Below are 17,626 nucleotides of genomic sequence, written 5' to 3'. Positions count from 1 at the left end.
TATATCTGAAATTTAGATTTTATCTTGTACTATAACAAGTTTTAGTCACAGTAATCCAGTTGAAGCTTTGCAAGTATAATCATCTGAGAGAGATCATTGCACTGTACCGTGTCTCCTTGCTAACATGAATGTGTAATAAATTCTAATTTCTTGTCTCTGTCGTTCTTCATATGCTTGGTATACTAGTTAAAGCCGAGCTTTGTGAGGGCTCGCGTCGTTACTCGTCACATCTTGACTGACTGATGATAACACATCTAAATATAAATAAAAAATACTATGTTAAAGCACAAATCGATAGGCGTGATAGTTTTTCCGTAAAGTGTATTACATAATGTATACATTGTGGGCTATACTAGGGTTCGCTTCGCTCGCCATGATAAACCTGTGTTACATAATATCTATCAATACGTAGGAGAGCCAAGCTTCGGCACGAATGGGCCGGCTCGACCGGATAAATACCACGTTCTCACAGAAAACCGGCGTGAAACAGCGCTTGCGCTGTGTTTCGCCGAGTGAGTGAGGTTACCGGAGGACCAATCCCCTACCCTATTCCCTTTCCTACCCTCCCCTATTCCCTTCCCTTCCCTACCCTCCCCTATTACCCTATTCCCTCTTAAAAGACCGGCAACGCACATGCAGCTCTTCTGATGCTGCGAGTGTCCATGGGCGACGGAAGTTGCTTTCCATCAGGTGACCCGTTTGCTCGTTTGCCCCCTTATTTCATAAAAAAAATCTTACTTGGATAGATAAATTAATATTCAGCGTATTTTTGTTATCATGGTTCGCTTGTCTAAATCAATGCTATATAGGACAAGTCTATTAAGGGTACTTGAGCGGTAATAACGGAGATGCGTGGCCCAATTGCGGTAATAAATCTTGTATTTATTTGATGGACCACGCCGCGTACACGTGTAACGGTACCACAATTTGGTACCAAGGCCTCGAAGACAATTCCCGTGGAAACTGTGTTAAAGTATTATTCTATCTAGATTGTCGCATGATATATAGTTTAGTTCGCTTAAGGGATGGGTTAAATTAGGTGTCCATACTCCATGATATGAAATCCTCAAGAGTTAAGTTAACTCTTCGTAGGCAACGGGCGATAGTCAGCCTTTTCAAACCTTCATCAAAATATTATTATTCAAAATTGATAATATACAATATTCCTTTTAAACGTCCTATCTACATTCTACAGTGATGCCTATCACTGGTTCGGAAACCAGCCCGGCAGGAAAAATTGGCGTAAGAACTCGCTCAGGGCCATCGCCTATCTTTATTTTTTTATGAATATTCGATTTTATAAAGCTAATGCCCAATAAGAAAGGTCCTGCCTGATAAAAATAAGTCCCATGCCAACGCCCAACAGACGTCATATACTTACTCATAATACAAAAAAAAAAAACAATTTATATAAGAAATTGGACTAATTTATATATATTTGACAAAATATTTAAATAAATATAGCTTTGCAATCAACTTCATACCCGAAGTGTAATTTCATTAAGAGGATACACCAGGGGCGAGAGAAATTGAAAATAGGTATTTGAAAATGTATTGCTGTCTCACCAATCTCAAGTCTCCCACCGCAGAGCGCGATAGAGACAACACGACAAAAGTTCTAATAAAAGAACAGAAAATCTTCGATTCGTTGTCCGCTGATTCCTTCTCCAAAACTTAACCGATTTAAGTACTTTTTTCATTCACAATTAAAGCAAGGCTTGAGCTGTGTTAATATTTTATATTTTTTTAGCCAGTTTTGTTTTATGGGTTCTTGTCTTGTCTTTGTTCTTATCTTTTTTAATAATAAAATTATGAAAAAAAGAAAACATAGGGACATGCTAATAGTGGCCATAGATATTTAGGAAAAAAATCATAACTCTACCGGCATTATCCAGGGAGGAAACAGGGGACAGCGTTTGTATGGAAAAATGGCGCTGTGGACTCCTCTTAATGCACTCTGCCAGGGTGCATTAAAATGATAATTATTTACAGCAGTGTTGATTGCAGAAACTTTTAAAATGTCACCCGTGCAAGGAAGCAAATAATTGATCCGTCGACAAACAAACAAAAACACATTATTAATGCTTAATACCCGTTCCTTATCGGGGGTATAAATTGACTTGTTCACTCGGCTTTTTCGCTCTAAGGCCGTTTGTCCACCGCAGCCGTCACGGGACGTCACCGACAAAAATTCAAATATTTTATATTTTATATTATAGTATATAGGTTGTATTTTAAACGTCGCTAAACCATTGTCGGTAGAAAATGTAACCTATAAATTAGAACCTAGGCTATAGGTTTCATTTTCTATTAATGCCACATTATAACCTAGGCCCTAGGTCATAAAGTGGCATTTTATCGGCCCAAAATAATCTCGCAGTCATGGGACATACAGCCATAGTAAATGAATGTATCGCTTAATCGGCGCCGTCATCTCGTTCCCGAGAACGTCACCGATGACGTCCCGGTCACGGCGGTGAACAAACGGCCTAAGTGCTAAGATATGTTGTAAAGCTGAATGCTTCATTATTTACACTTTCCATTTCATAATGGCGATTAATTTTTATTCGCATTCTGATGTTATCTGGGTGTTTTAAATTATGGTGATCCCAACGCAATAAATTAGGTTTTCTAAGGATATAACGCCTTAACTACTTTTTAAAATTTATCCTAGAGATCATTAGTTACTTTTTGAATAAGATAGATGGAATTACTTATTTTGTATTCACCTACAGCTTCAGATTTACTACATTTTGCAAGCAACTTCGTTACATACATTTTCCGGGATAGAAACCATCCTACGTTGTTTAATTCCCCAATCGTTGAAATTTCAAAAATGTAGTTTGAAAATTCATCCAATTTTAAACTACATTTTTTACTAGTTTGAGGTTGTAAAATATTAGTATTGATTTCTAAACGTTGCGTTAAATAACGCAAATGAAACTTGCAAACGTGGCCTTAATATCAGTAGCAAAAACATTCAATTTGTGAAGTGTAATCGAGTACATTGAGATCAGGCTCTTACAGATATTAACTCAAGTAGGTAATGACAAGAAATTCTGTAATAGATAATGTAGAAATTAACGTAGGTAAACTAAATGGCTCGAACTCTTTGGGAGATCGCAGACGACTGACTTTTTGTGCGATCGAGTCTGCGGCGCCCATACAGTCGGCATGGCGCGCTACGATCGCACAAAACGTCTGTCGTCTGCGATCTCCCTAAATATTATCAAAATAAAACTCTCTTATAACTTGATAACTGGCGGCCGCACTCAAAATTAGATACAATTAAGTAAGATTTTGACGTTTTATCTCTATAAATCTTCATTTAACTTAGTTAAGAAATCATTATTATGATATTGTTTCTGAGTACAGCCGTTCTATACAGTGCAAAACATACTCAGTTTTACCAATAATAATTTTTGAACATCAATTTTTCTAAGGTATAATTTCAAACTTTGTGACAATTAACTACACAAACTAAAAGAGTCTATAAAATAATAATTTAACACTTTATGTGATAGTAAGAAAACAAAAAAAAAGTCCCAATTCCCAAACGCGTGGTCACCTTACTTTTGATAGGGGCTTTATAGATTTGCAATTTTTATTGATCCTATAAATCGCGAGGTGTTTCTGTAATTTTATAGTAGGTAGTACGAACTACCATTCTAACCAAAGGTCAAAAGATAAAATATTGATCTTATATTAATGCATAGCCGTAATATCTTGCTTGTTTTGCATTTAGATCTAGAATGAAACGATCAAATGCTAAATTGAGAGTGTGTCTGTCTGTCTGTTACCTCCTTGGCTAAATGATCCTGGCGCAACTAAGTCTCACCTACTGCTACGCAAAAACAAAAATCTGAAAATTGGCTGGACCGATTTTGATGCGGTTGTCTCTGTTGCAGCATGATCGTCAGTGAACATGTCGCGGTACAGCGTGGTGACGGTGCTGCTGCTGGGTACCCTCACCAGGGGCATGCTGCCGGAAGATGACTTCAGGATACTCAATGGACAAGGTACTTTAGATTCTTCTTTACGTAACGCCCCCATGTTCTAGTGGTTTAGAGCGTGCGCGTGGCTCTTGACTCGGAGGTCGTGGGTTCGGTTCCCGCGTTGGAAACATGTTATTTCCAAGTTTGGTTAAAACAATGCAGGCTGATCACCTGATTGTCTGACAAGTAAGATGATCCATGCGTCGGATGGGCATGTAAAAAGTCGGTCCTGCGCCTGATCTCTCGCCGGTCGTGTCGGTCTTCCGTCCCATTGGGTTATGACTTATGAGAGTGAAAGGAATAGAGAGTGCTCTTGTGTGCTGCGCACACACTTGGGCACTATAAAATTACTCTTGCGTAACAGGCCTGGTTTCAATGAAACTGGCCACCGTCATCGAAACCGGTGTGGGGACGGGGAGTATTATTATTATTATTCTTTATATTTTCTACACTAGATGACGCCCGCAACTCCGTTGCGCCAAAATTCGTTTATCGCGCGGGAACCGTACATTATTCCGGAGTAAAAAGGATCCTTTGTCATTTCCCGGGACTTAAAGTGTCGCCACGTTGGTATTTCAGCAAAATCGGTTCAGCGGTTTCGGCCTGAAAAGGTAACAAACAAACTGACCTTCGCATTTATAATATTAGTATGATACTCGTATATCCAGCGTATATTTTGTAAATGAAATTCAACTAAGGATGCGGAGGAGGAGAATGCGACGGAACTGTACATTTTTCCGGGGAAAATAGTATCCTATGTCCTTTCCCGGGACTCAGAGTATGTATCTCCATAGTCCATACCAAATTTCAGCAAAATCAGTTCAGTGGTTTGGGTGTGAAGAGGTAACAGACAGACACACTTTCGCATTTATAGCATAGACGGCTAGAGTTACTCTTGAGTCTTGAGTCTTGAGCACTAGCCACTAGCCAGTGTACTGTACACCAACTTTTTGTAACCTGTTTTTTTAACGTTTTTGTTTTTAATCTCAAAACAATCAGGTTCAGGCTTAAAATTATTCGACTTATAATTATTATGTGCGAATTTGATCTACAGTTATTTAGTAATTTTGGCAAACCACATATAAAATCCATTAACGACTTAATGTCCGTTAATGATATACAATCTATATACGTAATTTACAATCTAATATTGCCTAAAGTAGATGAAGTTATTATTATATGACGAAATATAATAGATGGCCGATCATCAATGTAGGCGCTCACCTACGTAGTATAGTAACCCACTGTTACGCGAAAATGATCTCTAATACGTTGAATTAAGGTTCGGCCACGGATAAATTAATTCTGAACATTTGAAAACTACTCGGTAGAGCCGTAGACCGTACACCACTGAGAAAATGTTCTCTATGTCGTTGAAATAAGATCGTGTTAGGGGTAATATAATTCCGAAATTTGTGAAATTAAGCTTATCTAAGCATCACAGGAAACAACTTTAGAATAGCCTATTTGAATATTTGTTACCTATAAATTAAGAAAGAAAACTAAGTACTGTTTACAGCAGTGAGCGAGCTGATGATGACGAATTTAATCGCTATAAGTAATGTCGATAATTGTCAGATTTCAAACAAAAAAAAAGTTTCCGCAAGATTTCGTTTAAGTTCTGCCAAAAGTTGTGTTTAAATGCTTGCCATCAGGTGAATGGTGATGCATATTGCATTTGCTCGTTACCCCATACAACTATGTTAAGTCTATGTACTAATAAATGTAACTCTTTGCTACTAATTAACAATGTGTGTGTCCATCTGCTTCGATTTATCTCCGCACCGCGTGGTGTAATATCCGTAATGAGTTTCGGAGAATTTTGTTTCATTGTTAAAATGTTATGTCGCCATGTGTGCTTCGGAACAATATTAACATTTTTGAAGGATCATTGTGGTACTTTGAAACATAACTCGTAACATTTTATACGTGGGAGAGCCATGCTTCGGCACAAATGGGCCGGCTCGACCGGATAAATACCACGTTCTCACAGAAAACCGGCGTGAAACAGCGCTTGCGCTGTGTTTCGCCGAGTGAGTGAGTTTACCGGAGGCCCAATCCCCTACCCTATTCCCTTTCCTACCCTCCCCTATCCCTTCCCTTCCCTACCCTCCCCTATTACCCTATTCCCTCTTAAAAGGCCGGCAACGCACATGCAGCTCTTCTGATGCTGCGAGTGTCCATGGGCGACGGAAGTTGCTTTCCATCAGGTGACCCGTTTGCTCGTTTGCCCCCTTATTTCATTAAAAAAAAAATTACCTACTAGGTACAAATGCCGCAAAACTTAAAGAGTGCTCGTCGAAATTTGAGGCTGCAATCGACGCTTGTCACAAAAATAGTCGACGACGCCCGCAAAATTAGTTTATCACGCGAGAATCGTACATTTTTCCGCGATAAAAAGTATGTCCTGGATGTCCTTTCTCGGGACTCAAAGTATCTCTATAACAAATTTCACCAAAATCGGTTGAGTGGTTTTGGCGTAAGGAGGTAACAGAAAGACACAATTTCGCATTTACAATATTAATATAGATAACTGATAAGTGATAACCTTACTCACTCCTTATGTAATATGAAAATTTTGATAATGATCTAGAGATCGCCAAAAGATTTACCCTTCTTTTTGCTTCGTAGGTAAAACACAATCATCTTTCACCTACGCGCAATCACATAACAGTGAAAGAAACAATTACATAAAGTAAATATTCTGTAATTGTTCACTTTCTATTGCGTAAGTGTTCTAGTATATTCTATGGCCAATGGTACAGTGGTTAGAGCGTGGCTCTTGACTCGGAGGTCGTGGGTTCGTTTTCGGCGTTGGAGAAATGTTTCCGAATTTGGTTAGGACAGTGCGGTGCGTAGCGGTTTACTTCTGCCCAGCTAGTTTAAAGGAGTGTATTCTGCAAAGCAAAATAAATATTCACACCATCAAAATAGAACAGCAATAGAAAGGTAACTCAATTTTTATTACGGCCTATTTCACCACTTCCTGATAAGTGCCGAGTAGGCCATTCACCACTTAACTTAACAGATGAAGTATGGAGAATCTGTCAAAAAAATTCGGCACTTTATCAGAAAGTGGTGAAAAAGGCTATAATTCTCATAAATTGTTTGATCACTCAAATATGTTTCCAGTTACTAACATACGTTGCTACTAGCAGAGTAGACAGAACCAAGTTCTTTTTACTCTGCTACTAGATAGGGAGACGAAAATTGTACAACCGAATACCGATCCGAGTTTGACAAAGTCTAAACACGAAAATTCCACGAAATGCAAACATTGTTTACTCTTCTATAGTATTTCTTATTCGTTGATTTGTGTAACACTATGTTGTTCTATGGTCAAACATAATTGATGTGCAAGAACGTGGTCTGGCCGCAGGCCTTTGTTATAATTACAAAGAAGTATAAGAAATAGACCCCGAGGTCTTAAAATTACTTTAAAATTAGAATTGCCTTTTTTTAAAGTAATTTCAATACTGTCTTAGATACTGGTGTATTTGGATATATTGAACCGAGTTTTTGCAATATTTTTCAGGATAAAAATTAACTTTAAATGTATCCAGAGCCTAAATAATTATTAATTAGTAACTACCATGCCGAATTTGATCAAAATTCAAAATCCGTTAAGTTTTTGCCTGAAGAACTAATGGGCCAATGTGAGTGTTTACACTTTACACTCTACTCGGAATCTTTCGCAGTAATGCTTATGCAATGAGTATTTTAAAAGTAATTAAAGGACAATGGCAAACATTTATGGAGCATGGGACCACTCTTCAATATTGCTATTTTAAAAATTGTTAGAGAATAACAATATTATAGTAAGTATTTTAATGTTGTAAGGCAGTTTAGAATTCGAAATACCTAAACTTTAAATATTATTCCATGTATCATATATTTTAAGAGATGTATTATGTATTTATTTCTTCATACTTGATGCCACTAGAGCTAATAAAACGTGCGGCTGCGCACCACACACACACACACACACAAGATGGCGGCCACTCACTAATTCACCTTAACCCGCTAGTGGCGGAGCAATTAGCGATTATTATCTGAGTATTGGCAGTATTGGCTGTTGGCACCATTCCGTTGTTTCACTGTGGTCTGTGGCCTATATTGTAAACTCTAACTTGAAATATACATACAGCCGAACATATTACCTCCTCCTTTTTGGAAGTCGGTCAATAACTCTCTATATATATAAAACTCAAAGGTGACTGACTGACATTGTGATCTATCAATGCACAGCCAAAACCACTGGACGGATCGGGCTGAAATTTTGCATGCAGGTAGATGTTATGACGAAGGCATCCGCTAAGAAAGGATTTTGATAAATTCCAACCCCAAGGGGTTAAAATAGGGGATGAAAGTTTGTATATAACAATACTTCTTAACGCGAGCGAAGCCGCGGGCAAAAGCTCGTTCTATAATATGGGAAAGACGTCTGCAACTCCGTTGCGGCAAAATTCGTTTATCATAGACACGCAGAAACTCTTAAAAGCTGTGGCGAACCAACTAGTGTTACATTCCTGCATCGCGCTATCAAAGTTTTCTGAGCATAATCGTTTGATAGGACGTTGAAATTTGGGTTTGGCCTGACCGTCGCTGGGTCTTACATTTATGTAGCTGCGTCCAATTAATATGACACAGCTTCTTCAAAAACGTGTTTTTAGAATGTCTAGATTTTAACAAACTTCTAGAATAATCGGAATTCGCAATGCTGGACGGCTATCACATGAGAAAGTATGTAAATCTGTTGGCCCGGTTTGCGTTCGTACTAGAATCATTTTGATTATTGGAATTTAGCAATCAACAGAACACAAGATGTTATTCCATTTATAGGAAACAAGATGACGCCTGCAACTCCGTTGCGTCAAATTTCGCTTATCGCGCGGGAACCGTACATTTTTTCGGGATAAAAAGTATCATATTTCCTTTTCCGGGAATCAAAGTAGATCTCCATACTTACCAAGTTTTAGCAAAATCGATTTAGCGGTTTTTTTTTATTATTATAAAATTGGGGCCGTCTATGGACTGTTCGCCCATATTATCCTTTTTTTGTTATCTTATTATTTAGATTTTTCGCACCAAGGATAATTGAAATAATATTATTTTAATTTTTTTTATCGATTTAGCGGTTTGGGCGTGAAGAAGTAACTTTCACATTTTTTTATTATTTATTTATTTATAGTCTGGATTAGATAAGCTGAAGAATGCTTTAGAAATCAGCGGTAAGAATTATGTGGGAATATGCTCTTTCAGGCCCGAAGGCCGAAGGAATGATTGATTTCAGCTGTTGTAGGTGTACAGGATGTATTTAAACACAATAAAGTGATTTTAATACGTTAGCGGTAAGCGTGTACCACTAATACGGAGTTAACTGTGGATGTAGCAGGGCTGAAGGATATACTGTTCACTTTTATCATCTATACTATCTATGAGAATTAATGCTCAACGTTATAAGTTTGCCCTAAAAAGTTTTCTTGTTTCTTCTCGCTGCTACTGTCATGTCACAATGAACTATAGGTATAGGGACACACACCGAAAGTATTATAACTTTCGATAGTGCGATGCAGAACGCGTGTAGGTGTCTGAATAAAGACCGCAGTGTACTTAACGTGTTTGACTTACATTTCGTGTATTTGATCTAAGTATTAGTCTATTGACACTCTTAATACGCATTTCGCACTTAACATGATGAGAGGGCAAAAAAATCTAAGATATTTTGAAGATCGTTGAATAAATAGACATGACATATTGTGTTAATGGGATCGTGAAAACGCGCTGTCTGTTTCCTCTTTACACTGAAACCGCTCACCAATTTCGATGAGATTTAATGTGGAGATGCTTTGAGTTCGGGAAGAGACATGGAACAGTTTTTATGCCGGAGAAATGGTCATAACATAGAATTTCGGTGGAACAATGATGCGGGCAACATCTAGCACTAGATCGTGCCCAAGTCTGATACATTTTTAATGAATAAAATTGGAAACTTATGGTGAAACTAGACGATGCCTGCGTCTCCGTTGCGCAAGAATTCGTTTATCGGGCGGGGAACTTTATATTTTTTTTGGAAAAAAAATTATGTGTCACCATACTCAACAAAATCAGTTCAGCGGTTTGGGCGTGAAGAGGTAACAGACATACAGACACTTTTTAATAATAATAGTATGGATAAACGAAATCATCTTGGCTTTAAGCTCTTTACGGGTATATTGTAAGTGCCGTGTCTATTCGTCAGTGTGCGTATAGCGGTGCGACTAATGCATGCGGCTTTCGCCTCCATTAGTGGCCGCTCCTAGCAAATACTTAAATAGTGCAACTCTAGTCCCACTTTAAGTTGTATATTTGACAGTAGGCTAACTAAGCGGACTATATGGTCTAAAATCCGAACTTACGACCTCTAGCATCAAAAATAGTCAGAAAAAAAAATGAAATTTTTCTCTTATCTCCTTCATAAAAATACGAAAGTGGCTGTCGCTGGCTCTCTGGTTATTACTTATTAGTACGTACTACATAGCTGTCTACAGGAACTCATTCTTAAACCCTCAGAAGTACAACCTCTATAATCGTCCTTTAAACACCACTCCTGGGTCTACGTGACCGCTGTCGCCAATATGTCTGCAACACCGCGATAACACGTGACTCGTGATAATGTTGATATAGGTGTTATCAGCAAACGATGCGGTCATCGCTTATATATATATACAACAGAAGTTACAGACAGGTTGTCACCTCTTTATTAACCGACGACAAAAAAAGGTTATTTTCTAGAAAATTGCCGCGACTCCGAAATCCGAATGCGCAAATAAAATTCCTTTGGAACAGTACATTTTTCCGCGAAAGGGTTAGGTAGGTCCTTCCCGTGGTTTACTCTCAAAACGTAGCATTTAAAGTTTCCATACAAGCGTTTTTGTGTGACAAGAAAGATGATCCATGAGTCCATGATCCACGACGCATTGGCATGTAAAATGTAATGTCATCATACATACATAATGTAATGCATGTATTATCTTTCTGCGCCTGATCTCTCAACAAGTTGGTTCATCCTTCTCTGGGCCTAACAGTAAAGTACTGCCTTTGTGTATTGCGCACACATTTGGGCACCTATAAATGGCTACTGTGTAAGCTGGCCATCGTAATCGACAAATTTATAAATGTTATGTTGCATTGTGTTGTCTTTTACATTTGAGGGAAAACTTTGCAGAAATAGTACCGCCTTGAAATCTCGGTCAGGTTTTGTACTAAATGATATCAGGTACCATGTTATATAAGTTCTTATCAGTGCAAACAATGCCGTCATTGTATGATTAATTAGTAACTGCAGAAAGTACAAAATTGTATTAGGCTCCTAGCCACTTGTAGCTAGGAGCAACAAACAATTTTGTACTTTCTGCAGTAGTAGTCTTTTGTAGTTCTGCAGCACGTCTAGAGATTTTATCAAAATCAGACTTGTCTGATTTTGATACAATCTCTAGACGTCTAGAAGATATTATATGCACATTGGATACTAATATATCTAGGTATGAGCGATAATATTAGCACTTATGACTTACAGGTATTAAACTCCAAAACATAATTTCTACAACCTTTATCCTATTTGAACATTAGGAAGTGGTGCAGGATAGGCATCCTATCTGATTTATCCGGGGTACTTTTTGTTCCAACTTACGAGAAAAACAACAAAGGCGAGTGGTCAGTTTTTGTGCGATGTTTTACGTCAGTTTTTTCGACAGGTTGGATTACATTTGGGCAATGACCCTCAAATGTCGAGTCTAGCTTGATATTGTTACCTGTATAACTAATTATTTAGTAATCTGTGGCATTGCTATGAAAAATACGGTAGAGGTTTAAGCATAGCTTTAAGGTAGAGATCTCTCTTTCCATTGGAACTACCAAATAAGGTTGTTTTTAGGAGTTCCAATGGAGTTTTCTTCGCCTACAAACGACACAAAATATGTCAAAGAAAACGACAAGTATTTGAGTGTTTTTAATTTAAAAAAAAATTGTCCACGATCGACAAAGATTGTGCAACGTTGCAATGTGCATATTGTATACCACTTCGCAATCATGTTTATTCCTTATTCCCCAAGATGGACACTCTTCACGTTGGGCCATGCCTGAATATTTAAAATATATATTATTTTAATAATATGACTTTCAAATCTATACTTATTAATATTATAAAGCTCAAGAGTTTGTTTGTTTGAACGAGCTAATCTCAGGAACTACTGGTTTGAATCAAAAAAATATTTTTGTGTTGGATAGACCATTTAACGAGGAAGGCCTCAGGCTATATAACATTACGCTGCGACCAATAGGAGCCCAGAAACATTGGAAAATGTAGAAAAAAGCGGGGAAAATTGTATGAGAGGCAAAACTATTCCACGCGAACGAAGTAAAATTAAATAAATCACATCACCAAGGGCATGTTTCACCACTTCCTAGTTTTTGATAAGGCTATCCACCAATTAACTTGACAGATCAAGTATGGAGAATCTGTCAAAAAAGTTGTGCAGAATAGCATATTAGGCACTTTATCAGAAAGTGGTGAAACAAGCCCTAACTCTTTTAATATCAACTAAGTTACGCCTCAATTACTATTATCACAATATGTAATTGTTTAAGTATAAACTAATTCACTTAATTTTTCCTTCTTTCAGATCTGCTGGCGACAGACAGCGACGTGTTTGCTGGCGAGGGCGGTGGCTGGTACTCGCAGCTGCTCTTCGATGTGGCCAGGGAGCAAGTCATCGTGGGTGCCAGGTATGTACCATAAGAATATATCATCAGAGATATTAGTTCATAGGCCGCAGTAAGGCTTCGATTTTTTTGACTTTCGATTGATTTGACTAGTTTTGATCAAACTTAATGCGAGTAAACATATAGTCCATAAAGTATTCGCTGCAGCCTGCAAGCTTGGTCTATAATTATAGCACAGAATACATATTAGTTAGACAAATTATAGTTACTAGGGTACTTATGAAATTGCATACACTAGTTTCTACAGCGCACAGTGACACCGAAACCTATCGAATATCAGCGTGCTATTTACTTCCTAGAATTGCATACAGCATACATCGGCCATCACCGCTAACGTGAACGGTCAGGGGGGAGTCAACATAAAACTCAAATAAGCCTTAGATATCAAATCATATTATACATGCGGGCTCTGAGCGCGGCGACTGAATCAAAAAAGTCTGTAACGGAAATAAACCTAACACCCCCCCAGGCCCCACTCAGACCGGCAAAGCGTTGTAGCGTTAAAAGCCGTGCATCGTTCGTCGTTTCAGTACGGCAGACTTTGGCACGGTGTTAGTGTGCGTGCGACTAGACGTATGCGTGTAAACTAGATATTGCTATACAATAGCTTTACCGCGGCAGTCTGTGACTGCCATAAGTCTTTTTTTCTAACTTTAATGTCAAAATTATCGAATGCAAGTTGTCGACATACACATTATCCATTTCACACCATCTACTTATATTCTTCTTTCTTTCTTCTTCTTCTTCGAGGAAGGCTATAGGCTATATTTTATCACGCTAAGACTAATAGGAGCAAAGAAATAGAGGAAAATGTGGAAAAAACGGGGAAAATTATTTGAAAGGGCTAACTTGAACGCGCTAATCTCAGGAACTACTGGTCCGATTTGAAAAATTCTTTCAGTGTTAGTCCATTTTTTGAGGAAGGCTATAAGGCTATAAATATTTTATCACGCTATTAGACTAATAGGAGAATGTAGAAAAAACGGGGGAAATTATTTGAAACTCGCAAACTACTGGAGCAATTTTTATGTTATTTGGCACAGATTAGAAGTAGACCACGTGAAGGATCATAGGCTATCGATTTTAATCATTTTTTCAGTGGCTATATATTTTATACCCGGGCGACGCCCGCTAGTATATTATACATTAAGCCTTCATCATAACCTTACACTTATTTCACAACGCATAATATTCAAGACGTATGAACCATAAACTTATCTAAATCGGCTGCAGCGGCGTTTAGTGGGTCATAAGAGGCGAATATGGTCGTTTCGTTTGACAGTTCTCACGAGTGGGCGCCGGGGACCTCAAGTTACCATATTAGTAACTTCAAATGTGGGTACCTGTCTACAAATTACACGTTAAGTTACTGGGATTTGAATGTAAAATCAGAAGTAAGGGTTTATGACTTATCAAGTTATCATTTTCCATTAGAATTTACGTAAGGTTTGGTACTACTAATATATATTCTGTGGTAAGGTCAAACACTTTGATATACCATCCTCATCAGTCATCACCTTGGTGTGTGGCCGTCTTTCACAGTGTGATTTTCGCGTAAAAGTAAAACTCTGGAACGACCTGTCGCCAGCAGTATTTCCGAACCAATACGACTTACAAAAAGCTATAAGGAATTCCTGTGATCCATCTAATCTACTTTTAGAGATCCCTGTAGTAGAGTGTAGAGATTCTTTGACATGCTATTAGAAATCTTTCGTTTCTTTACTTTTCCTTGTGAGTTGTGTGCCTAGTGGAATTTCTCGGTAGCCAATCAAATGCCGTCAAATCTCAATGGGCAGTGTACTGGTGCAATAATGGAACACACACACCTAATGTTAATCAAATTGGTTCAATGGATGCAATAAAACCCGAAAAAGATTTTAGTCATAATAAAGTTTGACGTGTTACGCTATTACAATCGTATAAAGTTACATCATATCTGACACAGCCAGATTACAATCGCAGACCACAGAATATCATGTTCAGTTTTATCGATCATACCTCAAAGTTTTGACCGACTAGTTTTTTTACGCGGTAAATAAATGAAACTAACTTGTGAAGTGTCACCGTAATTAGTTGTAGCATACTGAGTTGAGAGAGTAAAAGGAGGGGAAGTAAGTTATCTTCATACAAAGGCACCGCGCGCGGCTTGTATGTGTGCGCTATAGTATCAATGCGTCGCCACGTATGGCACACAACAAAATGTCGGCGGTACCAGCCTTATAAAACTGGCCGAGATTTTGTTGTGTGCCGTGTGGCGACGCATTGATACTATGGCGCACACATACAAGTCGCGCGCGGTGCCTTTATATGAAGATAACTTACTTCCCCTCCTTTTACTATGGTTGAGATATTTACATCCCTACGACAATGCCACAAGATCTTTGTAAGATGAATGATTGTAATTTAATAATTGGCCAGTGCGAGTCGGACTCGCACACGTAGGGTTCCGTACCATTATAGAGCAAAATTAGGCCAAAAATTGTATTTTTTGTATGGGAGGCCCCCTTAATTTTTTATTTTATTTTAATATTATTTTAAAATATTAAATTGCACGTATAATTAAGGACTTTGGGAAAAAATCAAGTACCTACCTGTTGCCGTTATTGATATAGAGCAAAAAAGCCAAAATATCATGTTTGTTGTATGGGAGCCCCCTTAAATATTAATTTTATTTTGTTTTTAGTATTTGTTGTTAAAGCGGCAACAGATATACGCAATCTGTGAAAATTCGTTTTCGAGTAGTATGCAAAATACCAAAAAATGGGACCTCCTTACACTTGTTGCATTTATGTAGCCTTGTAGGGTAAACGGAACACCACATGCCTGATAGATGGTACCTACATCTAGTATGGTAATAACGTTGACAATTATAACAGGTCGAGCCGTTACTTGATAGCAGATAGCGCTATCTTATTTGTATAACTGACGACAGACAGAGATAGATATCTACGTCCGTCTCAAGGATATTTGTGACCTCTCCTAATTAGTTGAGTTAAGAAGATCTATGTCAAACCGAAAAAGAACGAGACGAGGCGCTACTTGGGGCCTGGGCTTGTACCACGAAACCGTTTTGAGACTCAGACAACCGTACGAGAATGCCGCGGTCTTCTCTAACAAACGTGAAATGACGTTGTTAGAGCAGGACGCGGCATTCTCGTCCGATTGTTTGAGTCTCAAAACCTTTCATAGTAGGTCTACTACACCTACTGGTAGAGCGGCAAGACAGTACTCTCGGCCAAGTTTATTATGGATGTGTTCGGTCGAGGGCACTGTCTCTCCATTCTTCTCAGGCACTTAAATGTATTCCCCCTTACTAATAAACGCTGTTTAAGCTTTGAATAGTTATACAGTGTTTTGTCTTCTTCAATCCAATTAAAAATGTCACTTGTGTGACAGGAACAAAACATTGTATAACTATTCAAAGCTTATACAACGTTTATTAGTAAGGGGGATTATGTATAGCAAAACTAATGGCAGCACTTACGTTGCACCCGAATTGAATTTTCTTATTGGTATGTAACTTTTTGCCTTAATAAAAACTATTCTATGTCCTAGAACTCTAAATTGTATAATTATCCTGGGACTCTACATTTGTGTGGTATTTGACAGCTCTGCTCTTGCGAAGCTTTTGACGCTGAAAAGGTGTTCTGCTTCAGTGGCAGAAATGCCATTATCCCAAAGAAATTACCGTCCGGCAGCCATCCAAACTGTCGTAGTTTTCACTATCGACAGGTTTTTAAAGTGTTGACCGGCCATTTGGACGAATAGACAAACCGTCAGTCTCGATCTATTTGCGTCCGCCCGAACGCGAGGTTTGGCGGCGACCGCAATTAATGTAACGATTTTTTTAACTAGCGGCGCGGTCACGCTGTCAAACCGCGCATTCGGGCGGACGCATATAAATCGAGTCTTGAGATTCGCAACCAAAAAGCGCCGAATATGCAAATGCGTAATGAACAAGTGTTTACGGAAATCGTTTTTATGTCGATGGCTTTTTAAACATCCGATAATGTCGTGCACACGCCAAGTGAAATCCGACACGCACTTGACCGGTTTCTGATTCGATTTGAAAAAGGAACACGAGTTTTTTTTAATTTAGTCAGTGGCAACGGGATTATCTGGTGGTTTATCAGGAACTGAAGTTTTTGCCACTAATTAAGAAGGAAACCTTAAAATGAAGAAAGAATTAGCTAAAGCTTAAAAAAAAACGGCCAAAGGGTTCCGTAAACTCGCGCACAAAGGGTTCCGTACCGTTATAGAGCAAAAATAGCCCAAAAAATGTGATTTTTGTAGGGATTTTTAAATATTTCTTTGATTTTAATTTTATTATCAATTATTAAAGTACAAATATTATTAAGGATTTTGTAAAAATTTCAAGTGCTACAGCCATTATTGATATCGAGCAAAAAATAGCAAAAAAATCACGTTTGTTGTATGGGAGGCCCCCATTAAATATTAATTTTATTTTGTTTTTAGTATAAGTATTTTGTTGTTATAGCGACAACAGATATACACATTCTATTAAAATTTCAGAAGTCTAGCTATAGCCGTTCTTGTGATACAGCCTGGATACAGACAGACGGAAAAACAGACAGACGGACAGACAGACACTGAAGTCTTAGTAATAGGGTCCCGTTTTCACCCTTTGGGTACGGATCCCTAAAAATTGTTATCTCTAGTTCCTTGATGAATGATGACGCATGATAAAAGTTCTGAAACGATTTTAATATTTTTTGTTAGGCAATAACTTAACAATATCTAGGCTATTTTTGCATCGAAATTAAAATGTTATTATTATTCAACTAAATAATATCTTATATCAGCTTTAAACGAGCAATTCTTGTATCTCCACCATCTCGGAATCGGCT

At 38.1% G+C, this 17,626-nt stretch overlaps 1 protein-coding gene across 1 annotated transcript in view; it reads left to right on the top strand.

Moving 5' to 3' along the window:
• The window catches only part of LOC121735807 (semaphorin-5B), a 57,291-nt gene that overhangs the window by 14,747 nt on the left and 24,918 nt on the right, over positions 1-17,626 (top strand). The window contains exons 2-3 of the mRNA XM_042126767.1: positions 3,909-4,019; positions 12,659-12,761. Of these exons, the coding sequence (XP_041982701.1) occupies positions 3,926-4,019; positions 12,659-12,761 (197 nt within the window). The 5' untranslated portion in view covers positions 3,909-3,925. The remainder of the gene's footprint in view (positions 1-3,908; positions 4,020-12,658; positions 12,762-17,626) is intronic.

Source organism: Aricia agestis, chromosome 18 (genome assembly GCF_905147365.1).
Source record: "Aricia agestis chromosome 18, ilAriAges1.1, whole genome shotgun sequence".
NCBI classification, from domain to species: Eukaryota; Metazoa; Arthropoda; class Insecta; order Lepidoptera; family Lycaenidae; genus Aricia; species Aricia agestis.
Note: the sequence above shows the minus strand (reverse complement) of the source record. Positions and strands in the feature narration are given on the sequence as shown.